The 13,629-nt window shown below is 38.0% G+C and overlaps 1 protein-coding gene across 2 annotated transcripts in view; it reads right to left on the bottom strand.

The window, feature by feature from the left end:
* P4HA1 (prolyl 4-hydroxylase subunit alpha 1) overlaps nucleotides 1-11,233 on the bottom strand; it is an 86,227-nt gene extending 74,994 nt beyond the window's left edge. The window contains exon 1 of one of the 2 annotated variants that reach the window (XM_036829762.1): nucleotides 11,006-11,233. Coding sequence is in view for 1 of the 2 variants with exons in the window: in XM_036829761.1 (XP_036685656.1) it covers nucleotides 10,574-10,940 (367 nt within the window). In the remaining variant the exon portion in view is untranslated. Of the gene's footprint in view, nucleotides 1-10,573; nucleotides 10,960-11,005 lie in introns of those variants that run through there. The other variant, XM_036829761.1, reaches the window with a different exon arrangement.
* Nucleotides 11,234-13,629: the final 2,396 nt, after the last annotated feature.

Genomic DNA, 13,629 nt, shown 5'->3' with positions numbered 1-13,629 from the left:
CAACTATTTCAAACACTTTAGTTAGTAATGCATACATTTCCCAATACAGGATAAAAGTTCAGGATTCTTGTTCCCAGGGTAGAAAAACAATTTACCATAAGTGATACTAAGAGTCCTGCAATTTAGTAAAATTCATCAATAATGTCCACTTTTATTTGGTGGTCCCTTTAACTAGAAGCAGAATAAGCAAAAAGGTAAGGTATCAAATATGAGGCCAAACTTGACTGCCAGCCAGTAATAAAAGATCAGCAGGGACTTCCCTGGTGGTCCAGTGGTTAAGACTCTGTGCTTCCACTGCAGGGGGCACGGGTTTGATCCCTGGTCAGGGAAGTAGGATCCCGCATGCTGCGCGGCGCGGCCAAAAAAACAGCAGTACTTCAGATGAAAGTGCCTTGGAGGATGCCTGACACATCGAAGACACTTAAGACATGTTACTTTTGAATGTGGGGCAAGAGCTCAAGAATAGCTGGATATGTTGCCAAGGGTGTCTCAAGGGACATGGAAAAAGAAAAGACTTGGAGAGTTGTGGGAAGCCCAGGCAACCTCAACCCTGGGCTAAGGCAGTGAGAAGGACCAAGCAGCCCAATCTACTAGCAAACAAATGCACAGTCTTTGTAATTTAGGAATTTGAGTGGGAGAAGAAAGTGGACAGAGGCAGTGGAAGGGAAGAAGGAAAAGAAGTAAACATTAAATTATACATGCTTTCCTTGTTGCTTATAAATGCTGGTATTTCCAAATATTAACAAAGTCTATACATTTCTCATTTGAATAATTTACAGTATTTTCTCTTGGTTGTATAAACTGGTTATATTAATGAAACTATGTATTTCATAACATGAATATCAATAAATATTGGTTAGAATATTTAAAAAACAGCAGTAATATAAAAAGCAGCTATTCTTTAGAGACTTAAACTGTTTTTTTTTTTAATTTATTTATTATTTTTGGCTGCACTGGGTCTTCGTTGTTGCACGCAGGTTTTCTCTAGTCGCGGCACGTGAGGGCTACTCTTCGTTGTGGTGTGCAGGCTTCTCATTGTGGTGGCTCTGTGGTTGCAGAGCACGGGCTCTAGGCGCACGGGCTTCTGTAGTTGTGGCTCGTGGGCTCAGTAGTTGTGGCTTGCGGGCTCTAGAGCACAGGCTCAGTAGTTGTGGCGCATGGGCTTAGTTGCTCCACAGCACGTGGGATCTTCCCGGACCAGGGCTCGAACTGGTGTCCCCTGCATTGGCAGCGGATTCTTAACCACTGTGCCACCACGGATAGAGACCTAAACTCTTAAAACTAGGTTTGTTTTCTAATTTGGAGAGTGCTAAACATAAATATGGGAAAGTTTAAAGCCTAATTTAGAATATACTTGGATATATATGTAAAAAGCTTAAAACTTTATATAGTAATTAAAAGAACTCAAAAAATGTTAACAACTATCTGAGAGTTGGGATCACAGTCAATTCTATTCACTCAACTTCTGCATTTTAATAAACATTTTTAATAGAAAATTTGTATTTCTATAAATAAATAAGCGAGCTAAAAAACGAAGTCAAAGTAGCACTGAAGTGAAGAGACAAATTCAAATCATAGACAGAGATAGCAAAATCCAAATGATCAACCACACCTCTACTAGTTGGCATAATACCACCATCAATCCCTTTTGCTCCAAAACAAATTGCATCTATTTTTGATTTTCAGAGGAAGTCCTGAAAAGGCAACTGTAGTGTCTTCGCCACCACCCTTAGGATACAAGTGGAAAATAAAATCTCGTACAATATACATTTTAGATTTTTTAAGCTTAAGTAAGGAATATGTGGTGAAGCAAACTATTCCAAAAGCATAGCTTTCAATGAAACTTCATTGAAGACTGAATTTTTAAAGCAAGCTATACTACTTGAAAAATTATCATTTAGAAAGAAAGAGCATTCCGTTTAGAAAAGGACCTTTTCATACAAACAAGAACCAATCACAGGAAGCAACAGAAAAATTATCTCATTTGCAACAGCAACAAATATGTTAATTACCTGGGAATAAACTAAGAAAACTTTAAACTGACCCTAAAATTAACTCAAAATGTAGCAAAGATTATTATGAAATTTAAAACTATAAACCTCTTAGGAAAAAAAGAGGTGTAAATCTTCATAACCTTGATTAGGCAATTATACATACACCTAGACAACAATTTCTTAGATATAACACCTAAAGCACAAGAAGCCAAGGAAAAAATTAAATTGGACTTCATCAAAATTTAAAACTTTCATTCTTCAGGAAAGTGAAAAGACAACCTACAGAATGGGAAAAAAATTATAAATCATATCTCTAACAAAAGTTTAATACCCAGAATATATACAGAACTCTTAGAACCCAACAGTAAAAATAATTAAAAATACTCCATTTTTTAAATGGGAAAAGGATTTGAAGAGACATTTCTCCAAAGAAGATACAAATGGCCAATAAGTACATGAAAAAACACTCAACATCATTAATCATTATGGAAATGCAAATCAAATACCACAATGAGATATCACTTCACAGCCCCTAGGACAGCTGTAGTAAAAAAGAAAATAAGCGTTGACAAGGATGTGAAGAAACTGGAACTCTCATACACTGCTGATGGGAATGTAAAATGGTGTAGCTACTTTGGAAAACAGTTTTTCAGTTCCTAAAAACATAGAGTTACCATATGACCCAACAATTCCACTCCTAAGTCTATACCCAAAACAAATGAAAGCACATATCCACAGAAATATTTGTATATGAATGTTCATAGCAGCATTATTAATAATAGCCAAAAAGGTGGAAGCAACCCAAATGTCCATCAAATGATGAATAAATAAAATATGATATATTCATACAATGGAATGTTATTTGGTCATAAAAAGAAATGAAGTACTGATACATGGTATAACGCAAATGAACCTCGAAAACATTATGTTAAGTGAAAAAAATCTACAGACATAAAAAGTACATTAGTGGTTGCCTAGGGCTGGGGGAGGGGGAGGAGAGTGATTGCTAATGGATCTGATGTTTCTTTTTGGAGTGATAAAAAAAGAAGTACTAAAATTGATTGTTATGATGGTTACACCAACTCTGTGCATGTATTAAAAGCACTTTAAGAGGTAAATTGTATGGTATGTGAACTGTATCTCAATAAAGCTATTTTAAAAACAGCTTAAAAAACTCCTGGTAAATCCAGGAGTAGGGATGCTGGGTTGTATGGTAAGCATATGTTTACCTTTATAAAGAACTGCCAAATGTTAAAGTCACTATACCATTTGCACTGCCATCAGCAACGGATGAAAGCTCCAACTGCTCCACATTCTTTTTTTTTTTTTTTTTTAATTTTTAAATTTATTTATTTATTTTTGGCTGTGTTGGGTCTTCGTTTCTGTGCGAGGGCTTTCTCCAGTTTCGGCGAGTGGGGGCCACTCTTCATCGCGGTGCGCGGGCCTCTCACTGTCTCGGCCTCTCCCGTTGCGGAGCACAGGCTCCAGATGCGCAGGCTCAGTAGTTGTGGCTCACGGGCCTAGTTGCTCCGTGGCATGTGGGAACTTCCCAGACCAGGGCTCGAACCCGTGTCCCCTGCATTGGCAGGCAGATTCTTAACCGCTGCGCCACCAGGGAAGCCCGCTCCACATTCTTATCAGCATTTGGTATTGTTATTTTTCCTTTTTTCTTTCATTCTTCTTAATGTCTCAATTAATTTTCTCACTTAAGTGTATACTGGTATCTCAGTGTGGTTTTAATTTGCAATTCTGCAATTACTAATGATGTTTAATATCTTCTGGTATATTTATTTGCTGTCCATAGGTCTTTGCGGTAAAGTTTCTACTTAAATCTTCTGTCAAATTTTTATTAGGTTGTTCACTTACTACTGAATTTTGTGAGTTCTTTATATATTCTGGATACAAGTCTTTTGTCAGATATGTGTTAGGGGAATATTAACTCCCAGTCTGTGACTTGTCTTTTCATTCTCATAACACTGTTTCAAACAGCAGAAGTTCTTAATTTTGATGAAGTTGAATTTATCAATTTATTCATTTATGGATCACGCTTTTGGTGTCTAATTTTTTGGTGATTAAAAAAAAAAATCTTTGCCTGATCCAAGGTCTCAAAAAGATTTTGTCTTATATTTTCTTCAAGTTATTTTCTAGCTTTAGGTCATATCTCGAGGTCTACGAACGACTTTGAACTAGTTTTTGCACAGACAGTGAGGAATTTTTGCACTGAGGCTATAATAAAGAAAAGTATTCTTTTGACGTTTGAGTGCTCATTGCCTTAAAGCCCCACTTCCCTCTCCCTTTTGCCCCACATCTGGATAAGTCAGTAAGAAAGCCCAGCCATTGCCTCCTTGGGCGTCAGTGGGAAGCTAAAACCATGTAAATCCCACACATGGGAACTATCACACTCCTTCTGGCCACAATAAAAATTAAACCCAACCGCCCTTCTTCACTTTTGCTTCATTCTGGACTAAACCTAAGACCTCTCCGTGAGGAATCCTTTTTCAGTTGACTGTGTGAGTAAACTTTATTTCATATTTCATATCCATTGGTGCCTTTATGTCATCTGTCCCAAGATTTATATAAATTTCTGGGCAAGGGGCTGCCCAGTGTCCAACAGAGGATATCAGACGCCCAAATAAGACAGTTTTTGCATATGAACGTCTAACTATTCCAGATTATCCTTTCTCTATTGAATTGCCTTAATACCCTTGTCAAAAACGAACTGACCATTTTGTGTGTCTGAATTCTCTGTTTTGTTCCATTGATCTATCTTTTCTCTATCTTTACCCTTGAGTACCGCAGCAACGTAAGTTGAAATCAGGAGTTTCCCAACTTTTTTGTTCTTTTTCAACATTATTTTACCTTTTTCTAGTTCCTTTGTTTTTCCATATCAATTTTAGAATCAGCTTATTACTTTCTGTAAGAAACCCTGCTGGGATTTGGACTGGAATTGCATTGAATCTATAGATCAGCTTGGACGAATGGTTGTCTTAACAATATTGTCTTCCAATCCATGAATATGGCATATCTCTCCATTTATTTAGGTCTTCTTTGGTTTCTTCCACCAGTGTCTTATAATTTTCATTATACAAACCTTGCACATGTCTTGTAAAGCTAATACTAAATATTTCATAGGTTTTGGTGCTATTGAGATGGTACTTTTAAATTTTAATTTCCAATTGTTCATTGTTATTATATAGAAATACAACTGATTGTTATGTATTGACATTCTGTCCTTCAACCTTGCAGAATTCACTTATTAGGGCTGGAGCTTTCTGAACAATCTTTCCGATTTTCTGCATAGACATTCTGTCCATGATTAGAGACAGTTCCTGCTCTTTGAAACACACTGTTAAAACAATGAATACAAGCCACAATCTGGGAAGAAATATTTCCCTATAACATATGTTACTATTCCACTACTAGATATTTATGCAAGAGAAAAGAAAGTATATATTCCTCCAAAGACTTATCTGCGAATTGCGAATGCTCATTGCAACTCTGTTTATAATAATTAAAAGCTGGAAACAACGCAAATGTCCATCAATTCGTACACGGAAAAAAAAAAGTTTTGTGGTATATCCATACAATATAATACTACTCAACAATAAAAAGGAACGAACACATAACAACGTGGATGAATTTCAAAATAATTATGCTGAGTTTAAGAAGCTGGACACCCTCCTCCCCACTGCACAAAGTACATACTATATGAGTCCATTTACAGAAAACTCTCAAAAATACAAACAAATCTTAAGTGTCAGAAAAAGATCAATGGTTACCTGGGGATGAGGAAAGGGCAGGAAGGAGCAGGAGGGAGGGATTACAAAGAGTCATGAGGAAACTCTTGAAGGTGTTGAAAATGTTCCTTATCTTGACAGTGTTGACAATCTCATGGGTATATACTTTTGTCAAAACATACCAATTGCACACTGTAAATGTGTGCAGTTTACTGTATATCCATTATATCTCGATAAAGTTGTTACAGTATACCAATTACTTTATTAGTAATCACCCTTATTATGTCATACGTTAGTGTTTTTATTTACCTATAAAACATTATCACTTGGTAGCTATGATTACTGTTCACAAATATCATTATTTAAGATTTTTTTATTCAAACAGTAAATTGAGATCTATTCTCAAAATACCTTTGAGGTTTAAAGACTGGTAAATTTGAGAGTATGCAAATTTGAGAATGTCTTCAAGCAACTTTTGAATATGAATAAACTCTTGTCTGGGTTCAAAAAAAGGGGGGAGGTTGTTGGAACAAGAGGGCAAGAACAAAGGCCATATGTATACAGCAAGTAATGCTTTGAGGACCTAAATTCAACAACTAGGTTTAAGAAGCATTAAAATGATCATTTATTGATCATTGTTTGAAAGAATCAGACCTGAAAATCCAGTTAATATAAGATTAGAGTGTAAGAGAAGTCTTGAGCCTACTTAAAACCAGTTAATCAATATTTACTAAACACTCTCAAATAAAACAAGCATATAAATCTATGTAGCTGTCCTCTATTCTGTATGTTAATTCAAACATGTTGTTATCATGATTCTTCCAGCACAATGTTCAGAACATAGTAACAGATGCTAATACTTAATGATCACAATATTGAATCAGGAAAACACCTTTTTCTCTCATTCTCTAAAACTAAACATTCTTTGTACACAAATTTCCCTTTGTAACAGAAATTCTTAAAATTTTTCAGAAAACAGTTCATGGTTGAAAAGCTTGAGAAATTATAAGGGCAATAGTGTGAGGTACTGAGGTGAAAAACCTTAAAAAATATAGATTCAGAAAAACAGAAAATAGATTAAAATAGACATCTGAAAATTAGTGATTAATACTTTACAAGTTTCTATTTCTATTACTTACTCCCCAGAAACTTTACAAAAGCATCTTCTCCCATAATTTTTACAACATGCTTATAGAATCCATTTCTTCACTGCTATAGACATAACAGAAGATTCTTCCATTTGATGCTTCATCTCAATGTTCACTGTTGACTACTAATTTTGACTACTAATTCTTGGGCAAATTACTTGACTTGGAATCTCAGTTTCTTTATTTGTAAAATGGGGATGATATAAAACCACCTCACAGAATTATTTCAAAGATTAAATTATATAATATTATGAAACAACACTTTATAAATTGTAAAGTGCTTTAGTTGTTATCAGGTTGATTAAAAAGTCTTCTCAGAGCCCAATCCAATCCCCTAGAAAATTCACTTAGTGGGAAGAAAAAAGTACTGATATAAGAATTTTATTGTCATGTTCTTTCTTTTCCTAAAAAAAAAAAAAAGTACAGCTAGAAAGAAAACTGGTCAAAGTTTACTGTAGCTAAACAGGTAGATAAAATAAAGCACTAAATTACAGCCTTCTCTTCACACTACTTATAATGAAGAAATAGCTCAAATGCTCAACAAGAAAGGCTGAGTATATTACTTTGATATAATATCACTATTTAAGTGAAAAATATGTAAACCAAAACATGAACACATTTATATAAAACACTAAGCAGGAAGGGGAAGAAGTCCAAGATAGTACTCATTCACTGATGACAACTATGTAAGAAGCATGAATCTCTATATTGTATTTTTTGCCAATACACAACCAAATATACTAATAGTCATACTGATCATCCAAAGCAACATCAGGAAAAGGAATGTTTTTCATTATATCAAGTTCAAAACCGCTGGAGTAACCTTAATGAAGTCCTTTGAGAGTCATTAGTTTTTATTGAGGCACAATATTTGGCTAGAAGAAAACTAATGAGAGGATACCTTTAATTTATACAAATAAATTTCACTGAGTAGAAACACAAATGAAACTTTAACTAATGAAGCTTTCACAAATACACATACACACTTTATTTGGCTTGTCTCTTACACATTCATTTTTTATGCACACACACACACACCCATTATGTAATTATAAGATTCAAGATCTCACTGTCAGAAGAGCAATAAAGTGTAATGCCAAGGGCCTGTGCAATTTACTTTTCTTTACCTTAAAGTATTTTCCACTTTCAGAGTAGAACCAAAGATATGTTACAACATATAAGGGGTTGGGGTAGGCCAGTATGATGTACGACTGCCTAGGCAATTTAGCAATTCAACAATTCTCCAACTTACTCACTTTTGTTAAAACCCTTTTAGCAAAAGTTTATTAGGGTCATCTATACAGTCAAGTCCAGTCAGACTTACAAGCCCAGCTCAATTTTCAAAAATATTCAAGAAACCCTGCCTCAAGATACCTAGATGCCCTTACTCCACACCTTTTACTTTTTGGTTCTTGTAGGGTTAGGGTTTTGCAGTTTATAGATGCACTTGTGGAGGGAGAGAGTATCTGTAAATGCTAATTAAAATTCTACACAGATGTGTGTACTTGCATTCTCGGACCCAGGGTCCACACCTTCTGTCAGATTCTCAATGGACTTCATGACCTCAAAATAGGTTGAGAACTACTACTATGTATCTCATAGGGACACTTTCCAAATCTAAGAGATGTAATTACATCCCTCCCAGTTAATAACTGCTAAGTAAAATAAGGCATTCCTTCCACAGAAGTGAAGGCTCACAAGCTTTATGGCTGCATCACTGGAATAAAAGCAGGAGCTTGAACACATTTGCCCTATGAAAGATACTGCTTGTCAGTATACAACCCACTCTGCACTATTAGAAAAGGTTAACACCTCCTTACCAAAAAGCCAAGATTCCCCTGCAACAACCTGGACTACCCTGGTAATACAAAGCTTTCTTTTTTCAATAGTCTTTTACACTGTCTAAACTTTTCTGCAATAAATTAAAGTTGTACACATTTTTTCATCTTTTTTTTTTTGTTACTACTTTAGTTACCAAAATACAAAATGGCCAATACAATTACCCGCTTACCAAAATCCTTGATTTTCAGTACTTCAAAATAAAACTCATTTTAAGATATCAAAGCATTATTCACCTAAAGACACAGAGTAGTTCTTTTCCTAGTAACTGTGTTAAATCTATAAGAATCATTTCTGGGCTTCCCTGGTGGCGCAGTGGTTAAGAATCTGCCTGCCACTGCAGGGGACACGGGTTTGAGCCCTGGTCTGGGAAGATCCCACATGCCGCGGAGCAACAAAGCCCGTGAGCCACAACTACTGAAGCCCGCGCGCCTAGAGCCCGTGCTCCACAGCAAGAGAAGCCACCGCAATGAGAAGCCCACGCACCGCAACGAAGAGTAGCCCCAGCTCGCCGCAACTAGAGAAAAGCCCGCGCACAGCAACGAAGACCCAAGGCAGCCAAAAATAAATAAACAAAATAAAATAGATTTTTTTTAAAAAAGAGTCATTTGCCATCAGCCATCTAAAATACTGGCAGGACTTAAAGCATAATGTACCAAAACCAAAACTGACATGACTTTCAAAGGTAAGTGATAAAACTTTCTATGCTTCCCACAGAAAGAAAAGATAAAATTTGAAATTCATCGTTAAGATTTAGAAATCATATTCACAGGCTAAGTGTCAAAGTTAAAGAAAAATCGCTGAATGTCTAAATTTTAAATCAAGGCAAAAAACCTTATTCACGGTTGTTCACTTTCAGCTTCTTAAATATTTCCTCCTTAACGTATCCATTTTTTCCATAGATACTTGATCAGAAAAATCCCTTCTAAATGTTTTATAAATTAAATTCCAGTGTTCCTGCTATGAGGAATGAATATTTCATCAGATTATTTTAGGAAAAGACTAGCCTCATTCATAAGCTACATCTAAATCTAAAAAGGGAAATACGTTTCTTCCCCGAACCTATAAAAAAAAAAAAAAAGGCAAAAGTTGATGAAAGAACACTGCTGCCACGTCTTTTCCCTTCCCCCACTCAGTAGTGGCTATTTCATCCCTTCAGAGTGCATTCCAAGGGAAAGTCCATAGCTCTCAGAGAAACCAGAAACAGTTAAGTCAAAATTGGCAAGCCGCTTTGGCCTTTTCGATCAATTCCTAAAAGGAGATCTAGTTTCTTCTTCATCCCTTTCTTAAAGCAAACAGTGCAAAATTCCAAGTCTTCACCACTCTACCCGGAACGCCTAAATTGTTAGTGTCTAAAAACTGATTGTATTTAATACAATAGATTATTTAGGAGAAATGGTCCCATACTTATGGAACCATTCTTCCTCCCCCTTAAAACATACAGCTGGGGGCCATCCACGTAACTCAAAGTTCTCACACAGCCAAAGAATTCCATTTACTGATGTGGACTTTTAAAAGCAGCAAACTTGGCGGAGAGAAAGAGAGGGGGAGGGGAGAAGCTCATGTGCCTTTAAAAAATTTATGTGGCAGAAGAAGGAAGGAAGAAGATTAGCTTCCCAGTTGACTGGAGGATCTGACAGCCGACTTCCTCAACCAAGCCGCCCGAAACTCGCCGCCCGTGGCTACCTCCAGCTGCTCCGGCAGCACCGCTGCGCGCAACAGATGAGTAAAGCCTGAACTTCCCCGCGTAGGTCCTCTTCCCAGACCCCACGACTCTTCGGCAGGATAAAAATGCCCGAGCACTTCCCCATCAGCTATAAGCTTTAAAAACCGCTCTCCATTGCCACACGCTAACCATCTGCTGCTGTGGAGGCCGAAAACCCTCGCGTACTCCTCAGCTTTTTAGGCAGGACCAGGTAGGAGAGGAGCTCGGAAAACTCAACAGGGTGATTCCTCCCCAGGAAGGAATATTCAAGAAAGTGCTGGTCCCCGGGGCGGAGACTGATGTTGCCGCAGCCCCAACAGTCGGGGGCGCCAACCTGGGAGGCGGTGGGAAGAGGAGCACGGAGGAGGGCAGAAGGACCTCTGGGGCACCCAGGAGACTCGGGGCGCAGGGCGAGGGGCCGAGTCTCCAGGGGAGAAGGTACTGAGCCACTAGTAGTAAACTGGGGGAGCCCGAGCCCTAACACGAAAGGGGGCAGGGACCAGACCACCAGAGCCATCCGAGAAGGGCCACGGCTGCCCAAGGACTTAAGCCTCAGTTCCCAAGGTCGGAGGAGCGTCTCACCTGGGAAGTGGCACGGGAGGGCTGCGCGTTCTTCAGTCCCCGGTCGCCTGCGCTCCGCCGGCTAACTAATCCCTTCTCTCAGCCCGCTAGCGGCGCGACTGAGCAGCAGAGGGAGCCAGTTAGCCCTTTTATAACCTCCAGGCTGCGACGGCTGCGCTGAGGAGGAGGCGACTGCAGCCCTCGCTACGTGAGCTCGATCACACCAGCGTCCCGGCGTCTGCGCAGGCGCCCAGCCCGGGCCCTCTCCACCCCTACCCGCGGCCCACGCCCCACGCCCAGGACTCCGCACCAGCTGGTGGAGTCTGAGGCCCAGAGGAGGGGCCGGCGGGCGCGCCTGGGATGTAACGCGCCTGCGCGGGGTTCTCACCACGCCACCGTCACCGTGGTTACCTCGGATTTGCCCCGCTTCTTTCAACAGGTTGTTTAGCGCCTGAATTTGGGGATCAGCCCCAGTCAGGCCTGAACGACGAAACCACCAGCGAGGAAATATCTTAAATTTGAGAAGAGGAACATGGAAGCGTAGGAAATAAAGCAGAAAAGACGTATCGGGTGGAAAATAACACTACATCCTGTATTGATATCTCAGCTGTCTTGGCCCTGAGGCTTTTTGCTTTACTAACCTCCCTCTCTTACCTACACTCTTTTTATGTGAATCTCGCCCTATCGCCCATTTTTATACTTTAATCAGTAGATAATAGACTGCGTGCTCCAGAGATTTTCTGGGTTCAATTTACGGCTCAGTCCCGTAAAACTTTGGGCATTAACCTCTCCGTATGTCATCTGCAAAATGAAAATGACGGTAGGTACCTCACAGTACCTACCTCATTGTTGTGAGAATTAAATGAGATAATGTATGTAAAGCACTTAGCCCATGCCTAGCACACAGAAAGGGCTTGGTAAGCATTAGATGGTGTTGTAGCATATAAGGAACCCAGCGTTGTGTTTAGTCTAATATTTGCCTTAGTCATTATAATTCTGAAAGAAGAAAGCCTTACTATCAGGGAGCAGACAATGTAGGAGATATTTTTTCCCTTGTCAGCGAAGGGGAAGAAAGACTTCTCTAAGACTTGTTAATCATTAAAATGTTATAAGTCATAATTCTAGTTATTACTTTAAAATGTATATCTCAGAAGTAACTAAATTTCCTTGTCAATTGCATTATTATGAACTTTCATCAAATCTTTAACCGTGGTCATTTTTAAGTCTTTTGTCATTTACAGACAGTTCTGGGTGTACTCTGATGCTTTTGCAAAAATGTTCCTATAAAAGGGTTTCATCTTCAAGGAATTCATGGAAAAGACTCTGACAAGTACAGGTTTCTGGTAACTGACTATACTGCTGAACTGAATGAATAAGCATTTTCAGAACTCTAATGGAAAACTGATGAATTCATAAAAGTGCTAACAAAAGATCAAGATGAAAAAAAAAATTAATTACATGGGACTGAGTGAACTGATGAGGATGAGTATAATTTTTGTGACTTTCTGTTTGAATAAAAAAAAAAAAATCCCACAAGGACTCAGAGGCAAAAAATATACAAATCAATTTTCACTGCAAAGTAAAGGAGCTGTTACAGTGGAGGATTACTGGACTGAATGTCAATATTATGACATAGTATGAGTGTGTTTTGTGTTTGGTAATTGCAATCATTGTTGCTTTTGTTGCGGTCATCCATTTACAATGCTTGGTGTCAGTTTATTTATCTCTTGTAAAAATAAAATACAGTGTGTGTGTGTGAAAAAAAAAATTGTTTCTCAAGTTTTCCATGAATGCTCTAAAGCACAGCAATAATTAAAATTTAACTCTTATCTAGGAGGTGGAGTTAATTATACAGATACAGAAATAGTCATAGAGAGGGTACTTGGGGAAGAGTAGGCAACCAGAAATTAAATACAGTGATAAATATAGTGAACCACTAATCAGCAGTTCTCAGAGTGTGGTCAGGGGGTTCACAGGGCAAAATTATTTCATACTAAAAATTTATTTGCCTTTTTCACTCTAAAGATATTGCACGCATAAGAATGAGAATCTTCTATTAGGCCAGATATTAAAGAGATTTGCAGAAATGTAAAATAACGCCACTCTTCTCACTAAATTATTTTTGCTCTGGAAAATAGTTATTTTTCATTAAAAAGTATGTTATTTAACATGTAACAGATTTATTATTGTTTTTAAATGAATAAATAAATATTTTACATGTTTGTTTTAACTCCTAATACAGTAAATTTTGATAGTTATGATCCACATAAAAGCTTTTTGGAGTCCTCAATGCTTTTTAGGAGTGTGAAATGGTTATGAGACCAAAGAGTTTGAGAACCACTAGTCTAAACAAATAGCAGGGAGCCCTTGACACAAAAGAGGCAAAGATCTCTTCTTTAAATCTTGGTCTCAAGTGGAGCTATAATCAACGTATCCACTGGCCCTATATAGAGCAGACTCTGAAAATTGCATTTTACCCTGTAAATAAAATGGCTCCAGACCTTGAGGCAGATTTACTGTGAAGCTAAGAAAGCTTCATTTTCAGGGGGCTTCATTTGCACTAGCCCTTTCCAAGACCCTGGAAGAGGCCCTAACAATACGCTCACACGGTCATATGCTTTTGTAAAATTTGTGAAAGTAAAAAT

The sequence above is a fragment of the Balaenoptera musculus genome, chromosome 16 (assembly GCF_009873245.2).
Source record: "Balaenoptera musculus isolate JJ_BM4_2016_0621 chromosome 16, mBalMus1.pri.v3, whole genome shotgun sequence".
Classification (NCBI taxonomy): domain Eukaryota; kingdom Metazoa; phylum Chordata; class Mammalia; order Artiodactyla; family Balaenopteridae; genus Balaenoptera; species Balaenoptera musculus.
This window is presented reverse-complemented; position numbering and strand designations above follow the sequence as displayed.